Below are 24,099 nucleotides of genomic sequence, written 5' to 3'. Positions count from 1 at the left end.
TCTGCTTCCTCTGAAAGCTGGCTGTCTCTTCTTTACAACCAACTTACTCGGACACAATCGCAGGACATTCACCATGGCGGACACCGCAACCTCGACTGGCGCCGATGGCCCAGAAGGCGAGACTCCAACACAGCGACAAGCGCGCCTGCGCCGTGAAAAGCGACAGAAAAAGATGACGGAGCAGGGTGAGGACAGACTGGCCAAGATCAAAGCGCTGAATGGTGGTGTAGCACCTCCAGAAGAGGTGCTTGGTGGACGTACGTGTCTATCTACAAAATCATGCGAGGAAGGCCCGTTTCTGACATGGTAACAGCTACGGCGCAAGTACCCCCAGGCGCATCAGTCGCAGACGATCCAGACGAGGTGGACATCAGCTCCAGCAACTTCTCAAATACGCCGAGTAGCCGACAGGACAACCCGCTCGCAGCAGCTATGATGCAAATGGAGCAAGAGCGACAGGCGCAAGGAGGCCAAAGCGGGGATAATCAGGACGACCCGATGGTGAAGATGATGCAGCAGATGATGGGCCTGATGGGCGGAGATCCGAACGATCCCAACGCGAAGCAACCAGATGTCCCGCCGTGGATGGCCAATATGCTGAAGGGTGGAGCCCAGGCGCAAGAGCCACCAGCGCCAACCACTGGTTCGACATATATGTGGAGGATCGTCCATGCGCTGTTCTCCTTCATCCTGGCATTCTACATCTGCCTGACCTCGACTTTCAACGGCAGCAAGCTCGCGCGCACACAGAGCGTCTACACAGAGGAGGGAGGCCATGGTCTGGGTCCACGGCTGTTCGTCATCTTCGCAACCGCAGAGGTGCTCCTCCAAAGTATGCGGTATTTCGTCGAGAAGGGCCAATTACAAGGCGGGGGGATGCTAGCCAGTGTCGCGAACAGTGGCTTCGTTCCAGAGCCGTACGCCAACTACATTCGGATACTGGGACGGTATCTCACCATTGCGCGGACGATCTTCACGGATGTGATGGTGATCGTCTTCGTGCTTGGGTGCATTGCTTGGTGGCAGGGTGTAGCAACTCTCGCTTAGCCATATCGTGTCTTGCGATTCTGAGCGTATGAGCGTAATGTACAGCATGCCTTTCAACCTTCCAAGTTTCATCATGTCCCCACCAGCGCCGTGCTATTCTGTACAATGCCATGCCATAAGGTATCTCTGATCTTGCCTGTGATACTCCCTCTTCAAATATCGTCTACGCAGCCTGTGTTGCAACATCTCCCCTAGCCTGCTCAAGCAACTCCTTCTCCCTCTTCACTCTCGCTCGCACTTCTTGTGATAGCTTACTATCCTTCTCGCTCTTTCTCCTCTGTTCCTCCAACTTCGCCAACTCTTCCCGCTCCTCAGGCGTTGGTTCCACGGGATACGCCTTCGTCAACTGAACCAAAGCATCTAATATCTCAGAATTGGTATAATTCTTCATATTGATCGTCTCCACCCTCTCCGTCTGTGTTGACGGCGCTGACGAAGCTGTCGCGCTTCCTGATGTTTGACTCGCATCCTCTGGCGCGAAATGTACGGACATTGTCGCTGGATCGGTTTGTTCTATGTCTCGATCGACCGTCATGGCGACTGCCGGATTGTGGTATTTTAATCGAATGAGTTCTTGCCGCCAGAACCTCCTAAATAGAACTGTGAGCTACAGAATCCCAGCTCATGGGTTTGAGAGCATACCTAGGTCCCATATGCCCTCCATTGATTTTAGGCGCAAAGCGTAGGTGTATCCGTTTCACTTCTTTGGGGAGCACCACGGCGCCCGGTCCGAGTCGTATCGCGAGGAGTTTGGTTTGGAGTTTGCGCATTCGCTGTGATAGGGACACCATATTGGAAGTAATTATCGTCGGGGGACGTGTGTATGTAGATAGTTGGTCGTTCAATGCTTTCGAGGTAGAGACATTGGACGGGAGAACCCGCAGCGGACCTCCGAAACCTCAAACAGCACCAATTCACCTCCCTCTCTCCATCACTAGCCATGGCTGCTCTATTCCGGCAACCACGAGCGATATGCCAATGCCGACGCACATTCTCGACCTCATCATTACGAGGAGTCAGTCTACAATGGGACAAAAACGACCCTGAAGCCCTCGCCGAAGTCCTCCCTCCCTATCCACACGGTCCCACGAGATGGTTCAGGCAATCCCGATTAGGTCTCTACGGCGGCCAGCGCATTCAATTCGGCAACAACGTTAGCGAGGAGTTCAAGACGAAGACGCGGCGATCATGGCACCCCAATATCTTCACACGGAGACTCTTCAGCAAAGCATTGAATCGCCATGTCCAGGTTCGCGTGAGCGCGCGTGTGCTCAGGACCATCGACAAGCTGGGCGGTCTTGATGAGTATCTGCTTGGGGAGAAGTCGGCGAGGATAAAGTCACTGGGCGAGTCGGGTTGGTGGCTGCGATGGGCGATCATGCAGACGCACACCGTGAAGAACAGATTCGCTGCTGAGCGTCAAAGACTTGGATTGCCTGCTGATCGGTCTGAGCTGGAAGCTGTGGCAGAGACTCTAGGCGAGGAAGAGGATGCATCACTGGACGAAGAGGGCCTGGAATCTGTGCCAATGGACGACGCCTTTCAAATCGAGCAGAGCGCAGATCTGCCACCCATCAAGTTCCGAGTGGATCGATTCAAGCATGTAATGCTCACATCAAATGGCTGGGTGCGAACAAAGCCCAGTCCTGACCACGCCATCCAGAAAGCCAAGGATAGGGTGCAGGAGAAGTACTTCCCCCAGTACGTGGAGAAGAGACTGGAGGCTTTCGAGGCTGATCTGAAGCACAAGCTCGAGCCTGTAGAGGAAGGCGAGGAGCCAGAGCTGGAATTGAGTGAACGTCAATACAAGGAGCTTGTAAAGCATACGCGAAGGGAATTCAAGCGTGAGCTGAGGCAGTTGGTGGATAGAAAGTATGAGAAGGAGCTGGCATTCAAGGAGTCGAAGAAGCAAGCAAAGCGTGAGCACAAGTCGGCGGCCAAACAAGATGCGGAAGAGGAGCAGGACGCGATAGCAGCATGAGATGTAGCCTTATCATAACATGGACATGTACAATACACCACAACACTGATCAGACGCACTTCACAGTAATCTTTACAGACTTTGGGCCTGCATATTCTAGTGAACCAACCTGGCATGTATCTGTATTCGTTGACTGTCTCCGCTCTCTCATGTATGCTTTAAAAACACAGTGGGTATCTATTCTTCGTCTCTATCGTTCTGTTCACTCCCTCCACTCTTCCTCAACTTAACAAGAAACAGCAACCCAGCAAATAACGCCGAGGCCAACCCAATTACATAGAAGGGCAATCCAACCCATCCGCCTCCCAACGAAAGCCCGTCTTTGAAAAGACCAGCCAAAGCTGGCGTGCCAAACATCGCGCCCAGCGTGTCCACGATACCAATCGCGCTGTAAGTCCGGGCGATATGATGCGCGGGCAGGAGAGATGTCAGGAAGCTCCTCATCAAGAGAGCTGATCCAACGCCTAGCGACGCGACGGACAGACTGATGGCCACAGTCCAGACATTTGGAGACGCAGCAACGCAAAGCCAGCCGATGGCCATGAAGACGTGCGAGACTCGCGTGAGGTAGAGGTCTTTCTTCTGGTTGCAGAGGTTGAATCTCTTCATGACGAAGGTTGAGAGATATGGTAGGAGAGCGAAGAGGAGGAGCACGTGGATACCGTTGTGCAGCGTGATCAGGAGGGTTCCTTGTGCGATCGTGAGGCCGTAGCGTTTGCTGCTGTATTGCAGTATGAGGCGCGTGAGGTTGGAGATGAGGATGTGGACGACGAAGGGGATGATGAGGGCTGGGATCCGCCAGTCCTCTGTGAGGAAGGAGATGGATGAGCGGAAGCCGTTCCAATATCGAACGGCAGCGCTCTCTGGTCTGGACGACTCGGGCACCGTCTCCTCGGATGGTGGAAGTTCTGCTGTCTCGCCATGATCTCGACGGCCGTAGCCCAATGTCTCGGGAATGAACAGACACAAAACTGCAGCCAGGACTAGCATCAGTGTTCCAATGAGATATGGAATCCATGGATTGATCGTCATCAGCCACGCTGCCAGAGGCGGTATGAACAAGCTTGGAGCCAGGTTTGAAGCCCCAAGTCTCAGAAATGCTCCTGCTCGCTCTTCCGCTGGCAAGACGTCCGACACCAAAACGAAGAACATGGCCGATGCCGTGGCTGATCCGCCTCCTAGAATGGCGAAGCCAGAGGCACCCCAAATGGCTCGAATATCGAAAGCCTGCCAGTCCCAGGTGACAAATTGCCTCCACATGTTCTTGAGAGCGAACTGAACGAGGTTTATGAACAAGAACGGCCAGCGTCCGAACCTATCCGCCGCCCAGCCGAACGGGAGTGCAAGAATCAACGCAGGCCAACCATCGAAGAAGGACTGGTAGCCATTCACGACCGCCAACTGGTCCTGGACTGCGTCTGCTTTGCACCACATCTCGTCTACGCCTCCAATTGCGCCTGGACCGACGACGTCTCTTCCCAGCTTGATCTTGGAAGGATCTACCTTCTCATAGTAACGATAGCAGATCACGCTCTCAAAGATACGCGTCTCCGGCGAGTCCACGAACTGGTCTCCGCAGCATGTGAGGAACACGGCCAGAAGGACGACGGCCATGATACTGTGAGGAGATCGTAGAGTCCGTCGTCTGGGGAAGTGGGCGGTCGCTGGACGGTGGCCATCATGGGCCAGGAGTGGAGAGGTCTCGCCAGGCATGATGTCTTCTTCGATGGAGGCCGTCGAGGACGTCTTGTAGCTGTGTTTGCTTGTTGTGGAAGTGTTCTCGCTGGCACCCTCGTAGTATTGCTGCGATCTCGCCATCTCGACTTCGTCTAGGTGCGCAAGGCGAGGTTCAAGAATGATGTTTTATCTCATTTCCTGCTGTCTTCTTCAGTGTAAGGAGGAAACGCGTCAATCGCCAGACATTTATCTTGTTAGAGAAGGAGAGAAACAAGAGACGAAAGCAAGAACTCCGATGTGACGACACATGCTTCGCACGTCTTCGCCAAACGAACGAAGGGGGCACGCAGGAGTCGTTAGCCTACCAATGTCGTGCCTGAGAGAAGGGATGCCGTGGTTTTCAGCTTACGGTGTTCGGGTTCGTTGATTAGGGACGCGCGCAGCGCGTTGAAGGGGCGAACGCCGTACTTAGGCAGTGACATTTCCTGGACTCTGAATCGTCGATGGACTTGCTGACTTGCGTCTTGATATTGCGTGGATACCTTGCTTGCGAATGCATCATATGTGCATGTAGATGCAAGGATTGAGAGTGCTGCAGAGCGCTGTGTTGATCGTGAACTCCGCTCGAGCACCGAGTGCCGTGCAGTTCCGACCTGCATCGGCATGCCGGAGTGGAATCCGGGCTGAAACCACCATCGGAGTCATGATCCATCATCACAACAACAGCCAGTGGTCCCCTCTCAGGGCAGGGCAATTGAATTGACGCGACTGATTTATGCATATGACGTTGCAAGACCTATGTCCAAGTGGACATAACGGGCTTGGGAATGTGCAAGGCGGTAGGCATGCCAGACTTGAGCGAAAAGCACAGTCAGGATAGCTCATGATCAGTAATGGCGGCTCTTCATCTTCTGATTCTACATTGTTACTACTCTACTCCCTCGAGATACAGCTTCGCCAATTTTGGACCCGGGTACTTCCTCAGCCCGTGAACAAACCACCAGAACACGGTCAGAAGAACCACGCCAACCAAGATGACCGAGTTGTCTGTTCGAGAGATTAGCAGGAACCAGAGCCATGGACTTGAGATGTGACTTACAGTTCATCAGATCAACAGTAACAGGGTACGCGAATGGCCAGCAGAACCATATGTTGAAGAACACGATGAGGACGCAGGCAACTCCATTAACCACATAGCCTGCCTTACCCATCCAGAACGGCCCAGGAGGAACGTTTGAGCGCTTGCTAAGGATGTGTGGGAAGAAGGCTAGAAAGTAGGACATGGTGGTAAGTATAATGAACGATCCCACAAGGTCGGTAAATGCCGTCTTTGATCCGAGTTGAATGGCGCCGAATCCTGTGGTCAAGACCGAACACAGGATCGTAGCTGGAATGGGGCACGACAAATTCTCATCGACCTTGGAGAAGAAGCCAGGAAATGGCGTGGCGTTGTCTCTGGCCAGAGCCCACCAAAGTCTTCCAAGCATCAACACCGTGCCGACGGCGCAGATCATGATGGACAGGAACACGATCAGGAGTAACCCAAAGGTAGCTCCTCGACTTCCGGTTGCTTGGGCATACACCTCGGCCAGTGGGAACGAGCCATTGCTGTTGACGACTGCGTCGAGATCACTGATGCCGTAGAAGATGGTGATCCCAAAGAGAAATGCCGTGACGAAGCCTAGGCCGACCTGAGCAAACACAGCCTTGGGCAAGTCGACCTTGGGGTTTGGTAGCTCTTCTGCCATATGTGTCACAGCGTCGGGTGTGCCAATCGCGAACGCTCCGTTCAATACACCTGCCAGAAAAGCGATGCCATTGGGTAAGCCGGTCAGGTTCTGCCAGTCGGTCCAAACGAACGAGTTGCTGGCGTGCTGTTTGGGCATGGCTGCGACAACAATGATGGTGACCAGGCCACCGACAATCACCAGGAACAAGCCTGCATGTTGCAGATATGGGATCAACTTGTTGCAAAATATCACGAAGGCCGTGACTAGCCAAAGGATACCTTCGAGATAATCGTCAGAGCCATATCGCAGTGAAAAGTCTAGGATGGAGCAAGACTTACAAACAAATGCCACATATTGATGCCAGGGCTCAATGACGAAGTCAGGATGAAATATGGCATACATTTGGACCTATCGAGATGAAAGTCAGCTTTCCTCCACCGCACAATGATATGTGACTCGCACTGACTTACCACAACATTCGCAGGGATGCTAATGATCGATGCGAGATCAAAGATCCATCCAAAGAAGTTCAGACCTCCAGTGAAGAAGCCCAGCACTCGGCCATATTTTGGACCTGCGGTGATCGAAGCCCAATGGTAGACTCCACCACTGCTGGGTACAGCAGACGCCAGCTCAGCAATCGATGCGCCGATGAATGCATAGTAAAAGCATGCCACTATGTATTCGTATAAGATTCCAGGCGGACCTCCATTGAGGACAGAGATCTGGAGAGAGCCGGCGAATGCGATCCAAGCGTTGTCGATGTTCAAAGCAAGACCACATATGGCGAGCAGTCCATACTGCCGTTGCAGTTGATCCTTGTGACCAGATGCGTTGACAATGACACCTGCAATGGAAGCAATCGATGTCTTTCTGTTGGCGGAATCCTTCTCATCCTGTGGAGTCGATTCCAGATCCAGAGGCCGCTTCTCATCGGCAGAGAGAGTCTTGTCGAGAGACCCCATTCTCAGCGTTCAGTACTTTCCAATCTGGATGCAATCATGCAGGTATCTGCGATTCAAATACAGCACGCGACTTTTGTACAACACAATCCTGCTGCGAAGATGGAGCCTCGCGCAACCGAACAAGAAACTCTTCAAAGAAAACCATCAGACAATCTGGGCCCGGACGCCCAAGGTCTCACAGGAGCGCGAGCCCACGCGAAACCCTGTGCCATCTTGCATGAGAGGCTTGCCGGACGACTTGCCTCGTCTATCGCCTGTGAGATGAGCGGCCCTTGGCTCGCGCTCAGTGGGCAATGATAAGAGATCCTTTTAGCCTCCTTCCCAAGTGGGCTATCTGCGTGGCAGCCACATGGATCTCGAGGGATCACTCCATCATCGTGCAGCAAGTCGTATCGTTCGACATTCGAATTTTTTCATGCTCGAAGCGATCAATGTTCGATATGCGTTGTCGTGCAAAGGTCATGTCTCTGTTGACGGGTTTGCACTCATCTGCTCTCTAGCGCGATGTCGGTTCGGGATCAGTGCGAAAGCTTATTCAAGGAAAGGGGCTCGAGCTTCATGCACACGTGACGCTGCCCCATCTTGGCCTCCGAACCAAGACATCACCATCCTTCTGTCCTGAAGTAAAGTCGACAAAACATGTCATTCCACGCCGACCAAGCCGATGCGGATCTGCATGCCAAAAGACCCACCGGCCGGCCGAAAAGACCAGGATCCAAGCATTTTGCGTTGTTCTTCGATTACGTTACTCACAACGCCCCGTCGGCCACGATAAGCCCTTCCACAGCTACTCATCTCTGCGGGCTCATCAAGCTTCCAAGAGCTGTATGAGCTTCTTTGTCTGCGCGCCATGGACCTCAGCCAATCTGTAGGACAGGAGGACGAGCTGCAGGTTTGATTCTGTGACTAAAAACTCGCATCCACCGCCTCTGGCCGTACGTCGGTCTTCTGGGGCCATTGCCAGGCCCACCTGGTCTTGACATTTCCCCTTGTCTGTTCTGTCCGTTTTGGTTTATCATTGAAATAGCAAAGAAAATAGGTGCTTTCGGACTTCTTTGGAGATGGCTCGCTTTTGCAGCTGACCTTTCCTATTCATTGTATCTCCTTGTGTCCAGGACCTCGACAACCCAAGTTCTGAGGCTACTGGCATTGAGCAATGGAGAACGATCAACACGAAGCGCCAGGTGCGCGCTCCTGGCTACCTTCATTCCTTCGCAGCAAGAAGTGCACGGATGCAAGTCCAAACGAAAGGACTTCATTACTCCCCAAACCAGACGATGAGGAACCTTTTGAGGGTGATGTGGTCGAGGGAGACGAACAGAGTCCAAGCCAAAGGATTGCCACCGAATTCTGGATACTTCTGAAAAGTTCAGTCCCGGTTATTTTGGCCTACACGTTACAAAACAGTTTGCAAACTGTCTCTGTGTTGATTGTGGGACGATTGAGCCCTGAAGCTTTGGCCGTGGCTGCATTTTCCTACATGTTTGCAATGTGCACGGCCTGGTTGATTGGCATGGGTGGCACAACCGCAATGGATACGCTGGCATCAGCGTCTTTCACCGGGAGCAAGAACAAGCACGATCTGGGGGTCATTCTTCAGCGCGCCTTCTTCGTTCTTGGGCTTTTTTACATCCCAGTAAACATCCTCTGGATCTTCTCGGAACCTGTGTTCAAGGCATTGGGTCAAGAGGATTACATTGCTAGTGGCTCCTCCAAGTTCCTCACTGTCCTGATACCGGGAGGACTGGGCTACATCTACTTCGAATGTTTGAAGAAGTATCTGCAGGCGTGAGTATATCGAACTGACCCCAAAGTGCAGGCGCTGACTTCAGACCAGACAAGGCATCATGAGAGCAGGCACGTACTGCCTGCTTATTACCTCTCCCATTAATGCTGGACTTAACTTCCTCTTCGTTTACACCTTTAAGCTTGGTCTACTTGGCGCACCGATTGCAACCGGAATATCATACTGGCTTTCGTTCATCTTACTCCTGCTATACACCCGATTTGTCGCTGGCTGGGAGTGCTGGGGTGGCTGGGACCGAAGGTGTTTCCAGAACATTGGCAGCTTTGCCCGAATCGCTATCCTGGGAGTGATCCATGTGGGCACCGAGTGGTGGGCCTTCGAGATCGTCGCCATCGTTGCCGGACAGCTGGGCACCATTCCTTTGGCTGCTCAGTCGGTCATCATGACTGCTGACCAAGTCATGAACACGATACCATTTGGAGTGGGCGTTGCTACGTCTGCGCGGATTGGCAACCTTTTGGGGGCAAGGAATGCGGAAGGTGCTTCTCTGTCCGCGAACACGGCTGCCTGGCTATCAATGGTCCTGGGCGCAGTTGTGTTGGCCATTCTCATGGCAACGAAGAACAACTTCGCAAGGCTGTTCAACGACGATGAGCATGTGGTCAAGCTCACGGCCGACGTCTTGCCGTATGTTGCTTTGTTCCAGATTGCCGATGGACTCAACGGCTCCTGTGGAGGTGCTTTGAGAGGCATGGGCAGACAACATGTTGGTGCAATCGTTAACATCGTGAGCTACTACTGTGGTGCCTTGCCTCTTGGGATTTATCTGGCGTTTCACGGTATGGATATGGACGACCTCTCTCGTACATGCTCGAATACTGACATCGCTCTATCTAGGCTGGGGTCTTGCTGGACTTTGGGTTGGCCAGTGTATCGCATTATATATCGTCGGCGTCCTTGAATGGGCAATCGTTGCCTTCAGCAACTGGCACAAGGAAGTCGACGAGGCATTCAACAGGATGGATCCGAGTGAACGGATCGAACAGGGGGAGGGCGATTTACAATGACATGATGCATTGCGATAGAGATAGATCTTCCATTCCAAAATCTAAACATTCACTTGAATGAACGCTCCTTCTCCGAGAAAAGTCCTAACGGTGGCCTGTGCTGGATCGTGCTAACACCTTGATGACTCCAATTCGAGTATAGAAATCCCAAGACACCGCGCACCCAGAAAATCTTCCAAAGAACTGCCTATCTCCATCGCCCCTTGCCTTCCTGCCACGTCCTGCCGCTTCCGATCGATGACAAGAAAGCTCACTCCCGGACCCCACCTCTTATCATCTGCACGACAACACACAACCTTTCTTGGATACTTCCTCCTCGCAACACACGCGATCCGCATCATCACTGACAGGCCTCTTTGACTAATGGACTGCCGCGCCGGTCATCTCATGCATGTGCGCCTTGCCGAGCGGCGGCTACCACGTAAGAGGAATGTTCCTCGACCTCTGCCTATCGCCAGGAACAAGGAAAGCCTCATGTACGCCTGCGAGTCCTGACGACATTGTTGCTCTTGTGTTTGCAGCTTGACCTGGACCTCGCCGGGAGCTCTGGGTTCTGGGCGCCGGTCAGATATTGGGTAGCTGTTAGGTAACGGGTGTAAACAATCAGTCGTCAATAGCGAGCTGTCTCGGGTCTGGGAAGGTGAAGTAGTGAGCTCTTGTCCTCTGTTTTCTGTCCAGCTCCTCTCGTTTCTTAGGAGGATTGTCAATTGCAAGAAGAAACACAATGCTGAAGCGATTTGGTACTTTGGCCGCTTTGGCAGCGGCCGTTCAGTCCCACGGCGACCACGGACACGATCAAGAGCCACTGGCCGGCCCTCACAAGAGCTTGTGGTATAACACTCTTCCAGGAGATGGAGGAACTCAAGTACGCAGCAAAAGAGGCCCAGCCAGAACAAATGACTGAGTAAAGCCCAGGCCGACTCCGTCTTCTCAGGCATCTCGACCTTCGGCCGCTTAGAGTACTCCCCCTGCCTCGCGACAGAGAACGTAAAATACGACATCGCCTTCATCGGCGCGCCCTTCGACACAGGCACCTCCTATCGACCAGGTGCAAGATTCGGTCCCTCAGGCATCCGCCAAGGTAGCCGCCGTCTCAATCTCTAGTACGTACAGCACAGACTTACAAGTAGTGCTTTTTGATCTGGAGGCTCACGCAAAGTGCGCTTCAGCGGCGGATACAATGTGCCACTCGATGCAAACCCGTTCAACAGCTGGGCGAAGGTGATTGATTGTGGAGATATTCCTGTGACTTCGTAAGTTGAGAGGTAGACGGAGCCAGCCACGAAGGCAGAGGACTGACCAATGCTATAGATACGACAATGAATGGGCCCTCAAGCAGATCGAAGAAGGCCACAACAGCATCCTCATGCGAGCTCCCGCAACGAGTGCAGACGAGGCCGGCATCTCCAAGCACGGCAAGACTCTGCCACGAGTCATCACCCTCGGAGGTGACCACACGATCACGCTTCCTTTGCTCAGGAGCATGAACAGAGCCTATGGTCCCATCACAGTCATCCACTTCGACTCCCATCTCGACACCTGGAAGCCGAAGGTCTTCGGAGGAGCACCCTCCAAGATCGCCAGCATCAACCACGGCACCTACTTCTACCATGCGGCAATGGAGGGTCTCCTTCGCAACGACACCAACATCCATGCTGGTATCCGTACCACCTTGAGTGGTCTGTCGGACTACGACAACGATGGCTACGTTGGCTTCCACATCGTTGAAGCTCGTGAGATCGATACCATTGGCACTGAGGGCATCGTCAAGAAGATCCACGAGCGTGTGGGCCACAAGAACCCAGTCTACCTCTCCATCGATATCGACACTCTGGATCCAGCTTTCGCTCCAGCGACGGGTACTCCAGAGACGGGTGGTTGGTCTACGAGAGAGCTTCGCACTATTGTTAGGGGCTTGAAGGGCATCAATCTTGTGGCAGCTGACATCGTCGAGGTCGCGCCGGCGTACGATACCAACGCAGAGCTGACAACCATGGCGGCGGCGGACACTTTATACGAGGTCATGAGCTTGATGGTGCTTAACGGACCTTTGACGAAGGTTGAGGCAGTGGAGGCCAAGCAGGAGGTGTAAGAAAGGCATGTGGAACATGAATTCGATGAGACGATAGTGTTCGTGCCACCTTAAAGGATGCTACTCGGTGTGATTGATGTAGCTAAAACGAAGCTATATTATTCGCGAGCAAACTGCGGATTTCATCAGAGTCTCCGTCTGCCAATCAGTGTCATCCACCAAAACCACATTTGACGAGGAGTACCAGTCTGGGCCAATTTGCGGAGCGAGCTGCTGTACAGGTAAGTATGCGGTTTCGGCTGCAAAAGGCGCAGACATACCCCAAGATTTGCCGGCAATGCAGTTTTCCTTCGGGTCTTCTACATTGTCATCATCTTCGTGATCAGGTAGGACCAAGGAGCTTCGCTGGCTTGGATGAAGATACACCTCCAGACCCAGGATGTTCATGGCACGGCGAAATCGGTTGCTTGCTTTTGCATCTCCCTTTCGTTTCAACGGTTTGATGGGGATAGCCTGCGCCATGTCGAAAACTCCGCCGCCGCAGTCAGCCTCCATTTCACTCTCCTCGTAGGTCTTGGAATCGGCGAACTGTCCCGCCAGTGTGAGGTAGCAAAGCGTGGTCTTGAGCGACTGCTTGTCGCGCCAGTCGTGGTTGAGGTGGCGGGGCCAAGTGGCATGATCTTGCCTAGCGATCCTGGTGCTGGATAGGAAGACATCAAGACCAAAATGTTGGCGAAGTACCTGAAGAATTTAGTGGCTTGGCTTCAAAATTTCATGAGTCGGCGACGCTCTGAGCGTGGTGGCGGAGGAAGCGTTACCTTTTGATATTTGGCAAAGTCGCCTTTCTGGTCAATCATCTTCTCCCAAGACTCGCAATCGCCGTCCAGGTCAACACCGGGTTCCCATTGCAAGACCATGTCATTCACGTGCTCGTTGATCTGGGCACGACAAGTGCGCATACAGTTGCCGGGGTCACACTTTTGTGAGCAAGTCCAGCACTGATCAGCGTTTCCGTCTTCACATCTGTTTTCGCAAGCTGCTGGATCCTTCCATTCGGCTTCTCTGCAGCTCTTGCATTGGTCGATGTCTTCTGCTCTGTCGTGCAATGGGGAGGCGTTGATGTGGTCCATGGGCGAGCAGTGTCCCTCGTAGTGACGGAATGCATCTTTCCAACGAGACAAGTCGCGATAGCGTTCTTGTCTGTCACGGATGATGAGGCCCTCGATGATAAGCTCGATCTCAGCCGGAAGCTTGGTGACGTGAACTTTTGGACCTTTGCCGAAGCGATGACACCGTCGAAGGGCGCGCAAGACGGGGACGACTATGGAGTAAGCCTCCAATCGCTCGCCGAGCAGGTCTGATTTGACGGGTACTGCTCTGTTGAGATGTCAGTGCTGGTTGCAGAAGACCCATGTCCACCGGTACTCACAGAGCAAGACCTGCGCTCAAGGTGACCGGCATGATGGCTCTCTCGCTGTCGGCTTCGCAGTCTGTGGTCCTCGATTGAGTTGGAGGTGCTGTCTGGGTGAGGAAGAGTCGGAATGGCATGAAGTGAAGTCAAAGTCGAGAAGCCCAGATGCGGTCCTCAGGCAGCCATGACGCGAGCGTCTCATAAATGGGCAGGAGCGAGGAGCGACTTCCCTGAATCCATGTCGCGCAACGCGGAGGCACGTGATGAAGATAACACGTCTGCAGCATGCGGTCTTGCATGCTGCTTGCTCTCAGAATCGGCAGTGTGATCAGAGGTCCCCGGTCAAGACCATCAAATTGGCATTTGTCTGTTGCTCTAAGTTAACGAAGCAGGGTGAATTTCAATCGCATTCAGCAACGAGTGATCGACCTTCGACATGCACATATCTCCTACCTCGAAAATGAAGGAGAAGGGCTACAAAGGCTACCGTTTTAGCATCATTCACACAGACTTCCTTGGTACTTGGGACTGACGACGGCGCCGCAGTGGTCATTCAGCTTGCTCCCTCGCTCCAGCATGAGCTACCAGGCGAGGGGGCATTGTTGGCTCAGTCCAGTGTGGCAAGTCTGAGTCGCAAGATGGTGGCGATATCTATGGCGTGAGAGACATGTGATGTCGGTAAGAATCGGCGAAGCACGGTTCGTTGGCCTAGAGGTGCAATCGTCTCAAAATCGTGGATATCGTCCAAATTCACGATGGAAGGCTCGAAGGCACAAGCTTGGGAAAGGCCCATAGACCTTGTGTCATAGAATGGGAGGGACCCTAGAATACCTCGCAGTGGGATTTGGGACGGCAGCTTCTCTTGATCGGTTCGGGCGCGTATGTACACTGCGATTGAGCTGAATCTCCACTTCAAGCTGTTGTATCCCTTCACTCCACCACTCCTTCAATGCCACGCATCATCGCATCATCCCATCTATTGATCCAATCTCGTGGGGAAAGTGCCGGCGTCTCTCTGATCATCCCATCTCTGTGTCCAAGAAGCCGGGCAAAGTGAGCGGTAGGCGAGGAAGAACTGTACACAAGTCAATGTTAGATCCCTCCTCACAAGATGTTCGCGTATACCTGGCGGCATGGCTTGAAGTCCTCGCCCTTGGCAAGGATGCACTTGTGGTAGTCAACGTAGTTTTGCCAGCAGTGCTTGGTCTGGTTCTGGTTCGGAAAGCGGGCATCGAAGCCTGAGAGGATGTCAATTGGGCTCGCATAGCCATAAAGGTGCTCCGATGTGTTCCAGAGAGGTCGTTCGAGGCATTGGAGGTGTTCAATCATACGTACCGGCTGTGATAAGTGGTTAGCGGAGCTTCCATATGCACATGCAGAGGGCGGGATACGTACCAGTCACGAACTTGAAAGGCATGGTGACGCGCTCCTCATCGTCAGACATTTTGGCGGTGATATTGGGTGTTTGATCGGAGGGTAGAGGGGGTGCTTCGTCGCCGCAGTGGTGGGTGTTTGGCAGGTGAAGTGTCAATGATGCCCTTCTCCTTCGCAGCCAGCGGCAAGCTCGCCGAGCCGCGGAGGCCCGTGCGCATGTCATTCGAGCGAGCTTGATTGAACGGCTTCACCTCACTCACTGCGAAGAGCTCCTGCCATTGACTCTCCACTCCACCCTCTCCTCTCTGCTCGCCGCCATGCAGTCGACACGATCACTCGCCTCGAATATGCTGCGCTCGCAGCCAGCTGCCGCCATGCTCCGGACACGGGCTGTGCCAATGCTCCGCAACCAAGCCACGAGGGGCTTCAGAACGTCTGGCCTCAGAATGGCAAAGGCTCCGGTACGGGTGACATGCGAATGCGATGTGTGAGAAACGAAAGCTAACAGTACACCAGGCTGAGGAACAACGCGGTACTTGAGCACCCACGAACCCATCCGAAACGCCGAGACTAACGAGACCATCCAGCCCACACAATCTCCCAGCGCCTGCGCACGCTCAAGAAGATCCCACCGGAGTTGATCCCCCTCGGTGTTGTCCTGGCAGCTGCCATTTTCGCCGCCGTCTACAGCTTGGGCCGCAAGCTCGCGGTTGACAAGACCCTGCGACTGTACCGACAAGGACCAGAGAAGCACTAGATGGAGACTTTGAAAGGGATGAAAGCATTGTACAAAGTTTGAGAAGTAAAGACGGACTACGGTCTTCGAGATTCACGAAAACAAGGGCGATCTGTACTGGGAACGACCTCTCCGTCTCCTATGTAGTGAATGGCACGGATTCTGGGCTTATTAACGTTGCAAGTTTGAGTGATGGAGAAGCTCCAGGCTCCCTGGTCAAGTTTCACTTGCGCTTCTTGAATGATTTTCATGCCATGCGACTTGATGTGTTCCTCAGGTGATCGAAATGTGCAAAGCAGTGTCCTTTGGGAAAGCCTCTCGACCTCCACCACCGTTTTATGGATCCTCGAACGACACGTTGGCTTGCCCAGGACCGAGAAAACCGCTTGCGACCTCTCCAAATTCTATAGGATCAAAGAGACTACCCCCAGTCACCGCGTCAATGAGACTTTCCTCGTGGAGGCGCCTTCTTTCCGGTCGATCGAGACTTCGTCGACGGTGTTTTACCTTATTATTTAGCGCTTTAGGCGCTCTTTAGATAGGTCAGGGCCCACGTCCTGATCTCGAACCTCGTTTCAATACTCAGAGTGTTATAGATTTTGGCTACCTGTGAGCGAGCATTGTCTCCGTTTGACTTGCGGTAGGCATAAGCACAACACGCACTCAATCCGACTCCATATAGCACTTGTGTAAGAAGATGGAGAAAAGAAGATCAGCCCTCTTCAGCATTGAGCAATTTTAGCCAGCAGACAAACAGTCTATAATGAAGACAGAAATGCCGGCCCAATGACGGAGCAAGTGGTGTTTGCGAAGACAACAGGTCTTAAGTTTGATTGATGATAGGGTAGGCTGAAGACCATGGAATAGAGAAAATCGTGGACGGACGTCACGTTCCTGACGAGAAGACTCTTTCTGGACGCTACTCGATAGGATACCATAATTTTAGTGAGGGCCCTGCTGAAGTATTCTCTGATTGTTTTCTGAGACACCCGTCGGCCTTGCAAAGACTCGGGTCCGGTAGAAAAGCTCCCGTATAATGCCATTGAAATACGTCCAGCCCTTTCGTTGACAACAGTCTCTCTTCTCTGTGATCCCAAACACCAGCCCAGACAATTCCCTCAATTCAAGATCGTCCCGTTGCAGCAATAGCATTTACTAACAACGGCATCAGTATACTGCATAACCGACTGCGTATGGATTGTTGTCTTACTTGTTTGGAGCACACTGCCCGCATGACTGCGTAATCAGCTGGCACTGAACATCGCACAGCGGTGTGCCTGTCAATGGGCATAGCAGAATGCCATTTAATTGACGTTCTTCGACTTCGAGAGGTGCAGCGAGGGAGAAGGTCAAGAGCGTGAGGAGGAAGGCGAGGGTTTGCTGACGTTGCATATTGGTTGCTTAGTTGATCGACTGTAGACTTTGATGTTGTATAGACTGTTGATCGAAGAAGTCGGACCATGAACGGTCATGGAGAGAATACAGTCCATATGTACTCTCCCACTCTCCTCCTTCTCCACATCTCCATACGAACTCCACACTCCATCATCGCCACCAAAAGGACGACCAATTCCTTCACGGAACAATCGCATCCGGACAGCCGAGGTTCTTGTCGTTCGCGGCTCTTCTTGCGAGGGGATGGTTGTTCTTCGCGGACCGCTTCTCTTGGGATTTGGTGCTGCCGTTTGCGATCGAAGGGAGTCGTAGCTATGACAAGACGGAAGCTATCATGGTAGTCTGTTGGGCTATCACGTCGTAGCATTCGAGGCCAGTCAGTCGTGTCCAGCTTTGCGGGTTGGACCATGATGGACAACCCAGACAGCGAAGTAAAAGGAATCCCAATTGTAGCATCGTCTCCCTTCAGCCACTGCAAACAACCATGGCCTTCATCACAATATGGCGCACTTCACCGTTCTCGCCATTCTCATCGCCAATCTTCACAACACCAGGAAAGGTACTGCATCGAACCATGCGCTCTGACGAAGCAGCACCATCGGCAACAGAAGCGTCCTCCATTTTCCCGGGCATAAAAGTGCTTCCAGGTGTCGGGAGATCGAATTCATATCTCGCGCGCTGGATGCGAAAGAGGTGAGATAGAGAGACAGTCCTTTTGAGGATCGCTTGCAACGAAGTCACCCTCGCCGCAGAGTCCTCCGCATCACTTAGTGTATTCAGCGTGATGCATATCATCTCCGCCATGCTCTTCGCCGCGGATTCGAGAGACGTCTTGATTTCTTCACTCTCGCTTTGCCGAAGTGCATCTGTCGTGACTGAACGCCATTTGTTATAAGATGCCGGCGAGAGGACTGCCGGGAGGGTCTCGGCTGCTTTCTTGATGCTCCTTCGCCAGTCTTGTTGGCTAGGAAGCCCGAAGAGGAGTGGCTCGTTGAAGATCTCCATCATGTAGCATACTGCTGTGGCTTGGAAGGCTGCGAGCTTTATCGATGAGTCGAACTTTCGAAAGATCGGTTCCAGGTTTTCGAGCTGCTTGGGCTCTGCGATGTTCTGCAAGAGAGCACATATCTCCTCGCTCGTCTTCTCGACCTTGATTTTGCGATAGTTGTTGACCACCCAGTTCTGTGTCTCGTGGTAGAGATTCTGGAACTGTTGCGTGAAGCTCGAGTCTGACACTTCGTTGTCTATCCGCGTTGATGTTGAGATGCCTCGTTTGAGTTCGTAGAGTTGCTTTTGCAGGTTGTTGGCGTCCTCTTGTGCTTTAACCTTCTCTTGCTGCAGAGTTGTCGTTCTTCGTTCCAGCTCAGATTCGTGTTCATTGCCCTTGCGTGCCACCTGCGCCTGCAGTGCTTCGATCTGCTCCTCAAGACCCGTACACTTGTCCTCAAACGCTTGTCGCATTTCCACCTCAGTCCCCAACTGCCGCTTGAGATTGACAGTCTCTGATTGATGTTGTTCCTTGAGTCGCGCTACCTCAACCTCTTGCTGTGCCTTGATCTTCGCGATTTCCGCCTCGTGCTGCTCTTTCAATTTGGTCATGTCCCCTCCTCGATCTCGACTTCTCGCTGGACTTCTCTCGAACACACTTTTGCCATTCGGCGATGTACCATCATTCTGCTTCTCGAACGCCAATCTCAAGTTTGCGATCTTGGAGCTCGTCCGTCGAAGACTGTCTTTCGAGCCATTACCGTCGCCTGCCATGGATTCGTCGTCCTCGCCAGCAAGGACGGATTCTTCGCCTCCACCGATTCCTCCATTCTCACCAACGATGCCGTCGTCGCCATTTGTGACAGGGGGTGACGAGACGTCTGTGACTGAACTTTCTCTATTACTCGGGTCGTTGTGATCCTGAACCATGACTGTCACCAGCGGTCCGCAAGAAGACGGTCCCGCATCCGCTATCGAAGTACCCCAATATTAATTGCAAGGTTCAGGCCATTGGGAGATGCAACAGAAACGTATTGGGCGGCTCTTCCAAGTCCGTGGGCAAGTTCTCAGCACCAGCCAAAACTGGTCTTGCTCTTCATCTAAGCAATCCGGCTTTTCTCACCGCCCTCATCAGCGAAACGAGCGTCGATCTGGAACTGCATGTCCAGTGTCGGTGTCGTCCGGAGCGTGTATTCCGGACATGTCGCCTGCAGCAGCAACAGGATCAAGGCTGAACCCAAAATGACTATCAAGGTTTCAAGCTCCAACGGCCCCAGATCTCCACCGCATGAACATGGCAGGTCAGGCTCACATCCTTGCTCTCCCGCAACTTCACCGTCTCGACTGCTGGCATCATCGTGTACCACCCCGCCACGGACGCCTTGGTGAGGAGGCTTGCAGGCCGGTACCAATGCTACCAACAACCGGACGCGCTCATGCGATTTATATAGAAACCGGCTGAGAGAGCTCTGTGAGGCCGGCTCGAGAGGAATTCCCCTTCCGCCCTGGATCATTTACGAGCGGAGCAGTTGAACCCACGTTAACCCTAAAACACTGGCAGTTGAAATTGTCCTCTATCGACGACTCGCAAGCAGCTCGTGGGTGAGAAACGGTGCTGTCTTCCTGCTGTTTTTCCTGCAAAGGATGTCCTGGGGAAGCAGGTAACGACATTCTGCACTCATCAGGCAACCGAGTAAACAAAGTGACACTGCACGCGCCCTCCAGATGACACGAAATGCCGACAACAGCGAAGCAAGGCCGAAGATGAATGGGACAAGCGTGGAGAAAAGCATTGCTGCTCTCACGCTAATTGACGACACCAATGGCCACCCCCCTCCAGAAGACAGGCTGATCGTTGGCGTGGACTTTGGCACGACGTACAGCGGTGTTGCTGCTGTGTACAGTGCAACTCCAGACGATGTCGACATCATCAAGACCTGGCCTGGAGGCAATGGCATCACGTCCGACAAGGTCCCCACAGAGATCTCCTACGACGTGAACGCAGCTGCCCCAACGCCAGATGGATCTTCCGACCACAATGTCAATGGCACAGTGCAAACAACTGTTCGATGGGGATTCCAGTTCAAACCCGAAGAGACTCGGCTACGCTGCATCAAGCTCTTCCTCGATCGAAACCAGAAACTCCCACACTTCGTCAGCCCCCTCGAGACGGCGGCTCAATTGCGAACATGCGGTCGCACGGTGATGGATGCGGTCACGGACTACTTGACGAAGATATACGAGCACACGATGGAGACCATGACGAGACGATACGGCGAAGGGTTCATGAGGACAACGAAAGTGGACTTTGTTCTGACTGTGCCCGCGGTGTGGTCGGACGCAGCTAAGAATGCAACGTTGCAGGCCGCAGAAAGAGCAGGGATGGGTAATAGACATAAGCTGAAGTTGATCAGCGAGCCGGAAGCTGCAGCGGTCTACACGCTGAAGACAATACAGCCCAGTGGACTGAAAGAGGGAGACAACTTTGTGGTTTGTGATGCTGGCGGAGGGACAGTGGATTTGATCGCATATAAGGTCACCCAGGTCTATCCTCTGCGAGTGGAAGAGAGTGCGGTCGGTACAGGAGGGCTTTGTGGGTCTGCGTTCTTGAACTACCGATTCGAAGACCATGTCAGGCAGCGGATAGGTCAAGAGCGGTACATTCAAATGCGAGAGAAGAAGCCAAAAACATGGATGATGGGCTTGAAGTACTTCGAGGAGTTCGTGAAGCGAAACTTCAACGAAGAGGAGCATTCAGAGGTCAACGTCCCGTTTCCTGGCTTGCCAGATGACGAAGAGGCAGGGTTGGACAGTGGATTCCTGGTCATGACCTCTGAGCAGGTGAAAGACATCTTTGAACCCATCATCAACGAAGTCATGGCTTTGGTTGATGGACAGGTGGAAGGAATTCGGGACAGAGGCGGCAACGTCTCCGGAATCATTCTTGTGGGCGGTTTTGGTCAGTCGAACTACCTCTACACGCGACTGAAACAGCATTTCAACGCGGCACCTCCGCCTCAGTACACCGAAACGCCGACGCATGAAGCCGCCCTAGCGCCCCAGCAGAGTGTTGAAGTGCTGCAGCCTTTGCATGCTTGGACGGCAGTTGTGCGAGGGGCGGTCATAAGGGGTGTAGAAGGCAGCTTGGTTGAGAAGCGGCGAAGTCGATGGCATTATGGGACGAGCTACGCAACCGTTTGGGACGAAACAAAGCATCCAGTGGGCGACCGATACTGGAGTCCTTTGTGGGAACGATGGATGGTTGCCGATCGAATGCAATGGCACGTCACCAAGGTGGGCAGTATCTCCTACACTTTCTCGCTTGTCCTGACTGACTTTCTCCAGGGCACTCCCATCTCCGCCGACCAGCCAATATCTTTCCACTACGTATGTCTACTCGCTTGTCTTGACCTGGGGTTTGGCACTCATCTGACTCTGTTCTGCAGACACGCAACTTCCGTCCTGGCCAGTCTCTGATAGTGGAAGATGACTTGATCGCCTGCGATGACGATGAAGCCCCAGATTCTTGGAAGAGTAACCTCTTCAAAGTATGCACATTGACGACGGATCTGAATGCCGTGCCGAAAGGACTCTTCTCGCGCTTGACGACCACGAAGAACATCGAATTTGACAATCTCGATTTCGAGCTGCACATGAAGATCGAGAGTGCGAATCTCGTGTTCGAGTTGCGTGTGGATGGACTTCCCTACGGCAAAGTACAAGCGGACTTCAATTAGGGACACATGTATAAATATTTGGATATACTATAGTATAAGAATCTGTTACGAGCATGAAAGAGTCGCATGTGTTTCATCGAGCTTTGACGGGCAGGTGAATGTCGAATTAAAGTGCTCACGTGACAGCGTGAACCAAAGCGCGTCGCTCGCGGAAAGTTCGCCCCTCAGGGTCTCAAAGACATTGCCGCCTCCTTCCTCTACACGTTTCTCTCGACACTACAACACTGCCATACACGGTCGTCGCACACATCATGTCGGGCAGAAGAGGCGGCAATCGCATCCGCGGCCCTCAAAGCGCATTGACGGATTTCCTTGCCGTATGTACTGTAGCCACTAGCACAAGAGCGCAATACTAACTCACCGCAGGCCAACAACATCTCCGCTGCCCAGATTCGTGATGAGTACGAGCGACGTCGACAAGCCACCGATGAAGACGAGAATGCCGGCGAAGGCTCGTCAGTCCCAACACCACCAGAGGTCGATGAGGAGGAGATAGCAGCTGCCATTGCAGCCGAGGCCGCTGAAAAGGAGGAAAAGGCCGAGAAGTCCAAGAAGCGCAAGCGCAAGACGGATGAGGCAGTCGAGAAGGTGAAGAAAGAGAAGGCGAAGAAGGCGAAGAAGAGCAAGAAGAAGCGAGATGATTCGGACGACGAGTCAGAGTATGACGATGGCTTGGGGAAGGAGATGTATAAGAAGTCACGCCCTTTGCCAGGCCAGCTCGAGCACTGCGATATTTGCAACAAGCGCTTCACGGTCACGCCGTATAGCAAAGAGGGTCCTGATGGCGGGCTTCTGTGTACCCCATGCGGCAAGGAGATGGCGAAGGATGCGAAGACAGAGAAGAAGGCTGCGTCAAAGCCGGCTGGCAGGAAGAGGAGAAAGGCTGAGAGCGATCGGCTGGACGGTATCGCAGTTGGCGGTGCCAAGTCACTCCAGCAGCTTTGCATTGCCAAAGTCGCCCAGCACCACGACGATGTCGACGAATTTGGGGATATGCCTCAGCCGGTGCTGGAACGCTTGGGCGAGATCTTCTCTAAGAAGCGGGTGCTCAGGCCGAAGACACTGCCTCTCTTCCTTCGGCCAGACCTGGACGCTGTGATGATCCACGAAGCTGCATATTTGGAAGAGGAAGATTACGAGAAGATCTTCGCCACGGTGCCGAAGATGAAGAAGCTTGTGCTTTCGAATGCTTGCCAGCTCAAGGATCCTGCAATTGACTACCTGCTGGAAAAGTGCCAGGACATTCGCTATATCCACCTCTACGCCGCGAACCTCGTCTCTGACAGCATGTGGTATCGAGTGTTCAGGGAAGCAGGCCCGAATCTGGAGGTGTTGAAGCTGAAGTGGTTGGATGCGACATTCGACGATCTGGCAGTTAAGGAGTTGGCGAAACACGCACCAAATCTGGGAAGACTCAAGTTAAAGCTGTGTCGAAATATTGGCGAGGGTGCCGTCAAGGCTATCTCCAACATGCCGAAGCTCGAGCATCTGTCTCTCATGATGAACAAGGAGGTTCCAACGCCGGCTTTAGTACAGTTGGTCAACAAGCGAGGACCCAATCTTCGCACGCTCTCGCTCGAGAAGTTCCTGGACGCTGATGATTCTGTTCTGGAGGCGATCAAGACCTCCTCCCAGCAACTCACCAAGCTCAGAATCAGCGAGAACGACACCATCACCGATGCAGGTTACGAAGCGCTCTTCACAGACTGGACCAACCCACCGCTCACCTTCGTTGATTTCAACTCCACTCGGGACGTCGACAACAACAACCCAGACGGCCCGGAGGACGCTATCGGCATGGCATCGGCAGGTTTCAAAGCACTCATGGCACATTCAGGCCCTCACCTCAAGCACGTCGACATCGCTTCATGCCGGCACATCGAGCTCTCTGCCTTCATGGACGTCTTCAACGGCGCGATGAACTACCCCGATCTTGAGTACATCAACCTCAGCTTCTGCAACCGCGTCGACAACAGCGTCATCGCTGGCATCTTCAAGAGTTGTCCGAACCTCAAGAAGCTCGTGGCGTTTGGCTGCTTCGATGTTCTTGATGTGGTCGTGCCTCGCAATATTGCTTTGATCGGTGTTCCCAAGGCGCAGGATGCCATAGAGCAGTTTGGCGTGGGTATTGGTGTGGACGAAGCGCTGTCGAGGATGGTGGAGGTTGGTGCGTGAGGGACGAGTCGGCAAGGAGAACAGAACTTTCACAAAGC

At 53.2% G+C, this 24,099-nt stretch overlaps 13 protein-coding genes across 13 annotated transcripts; 7 read left to right on the top strand and 6 right to left on the bottom strand.

The window, feature by feature from the left end:
• Nucleotides 1–73: 73 nt before the first annotated feature.
• On the top strand, nucleotides 74–1,047 carry M409DRAFT_17246 (uncharacterized protein; the record flags this gene model as incomplete). Its single annotated transcript, XM_033803973.1, has 2 exons — nucleotides 74–257; nucleotides 314–1,047. 2 exons carry the CDS (start codon nucleotides 74–76, stop codon nucleotides 1,045–1,047), a joined length of 918 nt encoding a protein of 305 aa, XP_033674193.1.
• Nucleotides 1,048–1,210: 163 nt separating this feature from the next.
• M409DRAFT_62844 (uncharacterized protein) lies at nucleotides 1,211–1,838 on the bottom strand (the record flags this gene model as incomplete). Its single annotated transcript, XM_033815331.1, has 2 exons — nucleotides 1,211–1,637; nucleotides 1,690–1,838. The coding sequence occupies 2 exons, from the start codon at nucleotides 1,836–1,838 to the stop codon at nucleotides 1,211–1,213; spliced, it is 576 nt and encodes a 191-aa protein (XP_033674192.1).
• A 149-nt stretch (nucleotides 1,839–1,987) lies between these two features.
• M409DRAFT_49764 (uncharacterized protein) lies at nucleotides 1,988–3,028 on the top strand (the record flags this gene model as incomplete). Its single annotated transcript, XM_033811343.1, has 1 exon — nucleotides 1,988–3,028. One exon carries the CDS (start codon nucleotides 1,988–1,990, stop codon nucleotides 3,026–3,028), a length of 1,041 nt encoding a protein of 346 aa, XP_033674191.1.
• A 177-nt stretch (nucleotides 3,029–3,205) lies between these two features.
• Nucleotides 3,206–4,846, bottom strand: M409DRAFT_49763 (uncharacterized protein; the record flags this gene model as incomplete). Its single annotated transcript, XM_033811342.1, has 1 exon — nucleotides 3,206–4,846. One exon carries the CDS (start codon nucleotides 4,844–4,846, stop codon nucleotides 3,206–3,208), a length of 1,641 nt encoding a protein of 546 aa, XP_033674190.1.
• Nucleotides 4,847–5,633: 787 nt separating this feature from the next.
• Nucleotides 5,634–7,400, bottom strand: M409DRAFT_49762 (uncharacterized protein; the record flags this gene model as incomplete). The annotated part of the gene is made up of 4 exons (XM_033811341.1): nucleotides 5,634–5,752; nucleotides 5,805–6,713; nucleotides 6,774–6,843; nucleotides 6,906–7,400. The coding sequence occupies 4 exons, from the start codon at nucleotides 7,398–7,400 to the stop codon at nucleotides 5,634–5,636; spliced, it is 1,593 nt and encodes a 530-aa protein (XP_033674189.1).
• A 1,156-nt stretch (nucleotides 7,401–8,556) lies between these two features.
• Nucleotides 8,557–10,214, top strand: M409DRAFT_49761 (uncharacterized protein; the record flags this gene model as incomplete). The annotated part of the gene is made up of 3 exons (XM_033811340.1): nucleotides 8,557–9,188; nucleotides 9,238–9,986; nucleotides 10,045–10,214. 3 exons carry the CDS (start codon nucleotides 8,557–8,559, stop codon nucleotides 10,212–10,214), a joined length of 1,551 nt encoding a protein of 516 aa, XP_033674188.1.
• A 724-nt stretch (nucleotides 10,215–10,938) lies between these two features.
• Nucleotides 10,939–12,306, top strand: M409DRAFT_17240 (uncharacterized protein; the record flags this gene model as incomplete). The annotated part of the gene is made up of 4 exons (XM_033803972.1): nucleotides 10,939–11,079; nucleotides 11,130–11,317; nucleotides 11,384–11,467; nucleotides 11,526–12,306. 4 exons carry the CDS (start codon nucleotides 10,939–10,941, stop codon nucleotides 12,304–12,306), a joined length of 1,194 nt encoding a protein of 397 aa, XP_033674187.1.
• A 151-nt stretch (nucleotides 12,307–12,457) lies between these two features.
• Nucleotides 12,458–13,794, bottom strand: M409DRAFT_49759 (uncharacterized protein; the record flags this gene model as incomplete). The annotated part of the gene is made up of 4 exons (XM_033811339.1): nucleotides 12,458–12,516; nucleotides 12,567–12,987; nucleotides 13,065–13,623; nucleotides 13,676–13,794. 4 exons carry the CDS (start codon nucleotides 13,792–13,794, stop codon nucleotides 12,458–12,460), a joined length of 1,158 nt encoding a protein of 385 aa, XP_033674186.1.
• An 839-nt stretch (nucleotides 13,795–14,633) lies between these two features.
• Nucleotides 14,634–15,101, bottom strand: M409DRAFT_62840 (uncharacterized protein; the record flags this gene model as incomplete). Its single annotated transcript, XM_033815330.1, has 3 exons — nucleotides 14,634–14,732; nucleotides 14,783–14,895; nucleotides 15,053–15,101. 3 exons carry the CDS (start codon nucleotides 15,099–15,101, stop codon nucleotides 14,634–14,636), a joined length of 261 nt encoding a protein of 86 aa, XP_033674185.1.
• Nucleotides 15,102–15,348: 247 nt separating this feature from the next.
• On the top strand, nucleotides 15,349–15,788 carry M409DRAFT_17237 (uncharacterized protein; the record flags this gene model as incomplete). Its single annotated transcript, XM_033803971.1, has 3 exons — nucleotides 15,349–15,492; nucleotides 15,548–15,563; nucleotides 15,619–15,788. The coding sequence occupies 3 exons, from the start codon at nucleotides 15,349–15,351 to the stop codon at nucleotides 15,786–15,788; spliced, it is 330 nt and encodes a 109-aa protein (XP_033674184.1).
• Nucleotides 15,789–17,627: 1,839 nt separating this feature from the next.
• On the bottom strand, nucleotides 17,628–19,079 carry M409DRAFT_17236 (uncharacterized protein; the record flags this gene model as incomplete). Its single annotated transcript, XM_033803970.1, has 1 exon — nucleotides 17,628–19,079. One exon carries the CDS (start codon nucleotides 19,077–19,079, stop codon nucleotides 17,628–17,630), a length of 1,452 nt encoding a protein of 483 aa, XP_033674183.1.
• An 834-nt stretch (nucleotides 19,080–19,913) lies between these two features.
• On the top strand, nucleotides 19,914–21,886 carry M409DRAFT_17235 (uncharacterized protein; the record flags this gene model as incomplete). Its single annotated transcript, XM_033803969.1, has 3 exons — nucleotides 19,914–21,443; nucleotides 21,495–21,536; nucleotides 21,596–21,886. 3 exons carry the CDS (start codon nucleotides 19,914–19,916, stop codon nucleotides 21,884–21,886), a joined length of 1,863 nt encoding a protein of 620 aa, XP_033674182.1.
• Nucleotides 21,887–22,137: 251 nt separating this feature from the next.
• Nucleotides 22,138–24,061, top strand: M409DRAFT_17234 (uncharacterized protein; the record flags this gene model as incomplete). The annotated part of the gene is made up of 2 exons (XM_033803968.1): nucleotides 22,138–22,203; nucleotides 22,253–24,061. The coding sequence occupies 2 exons, from the start codon at nucleotides 22,138–22,140 to the stop codon at nucleotides 24,059–24,061; spliced, it is 1,875 nt and encodes a 624-aa protein (XP_033674181.1).
• Nucleotides 24,062–24,099: the final 38 nt, after the last annotated feature.

The sequence above is a fragment of the Zasmidium cellare genome (assembly GCF_010093935.1).
Source record: "Zasmidium cellare ATCC 36951 unplaced genomic scaffold M409scaffold_2, whole genome shotgun sequence".
NCBI classification, from domain to species: Eukaryota; Fungi; Ascomycota; class Dothideomycetes; order Mycosphaerellales; family Mycosphaerellaceae; genus Zasmidium; species Zasmidium cellare.
This window is presented reverse-complemented; position numbering and strand designations above follow the sequence as displayed.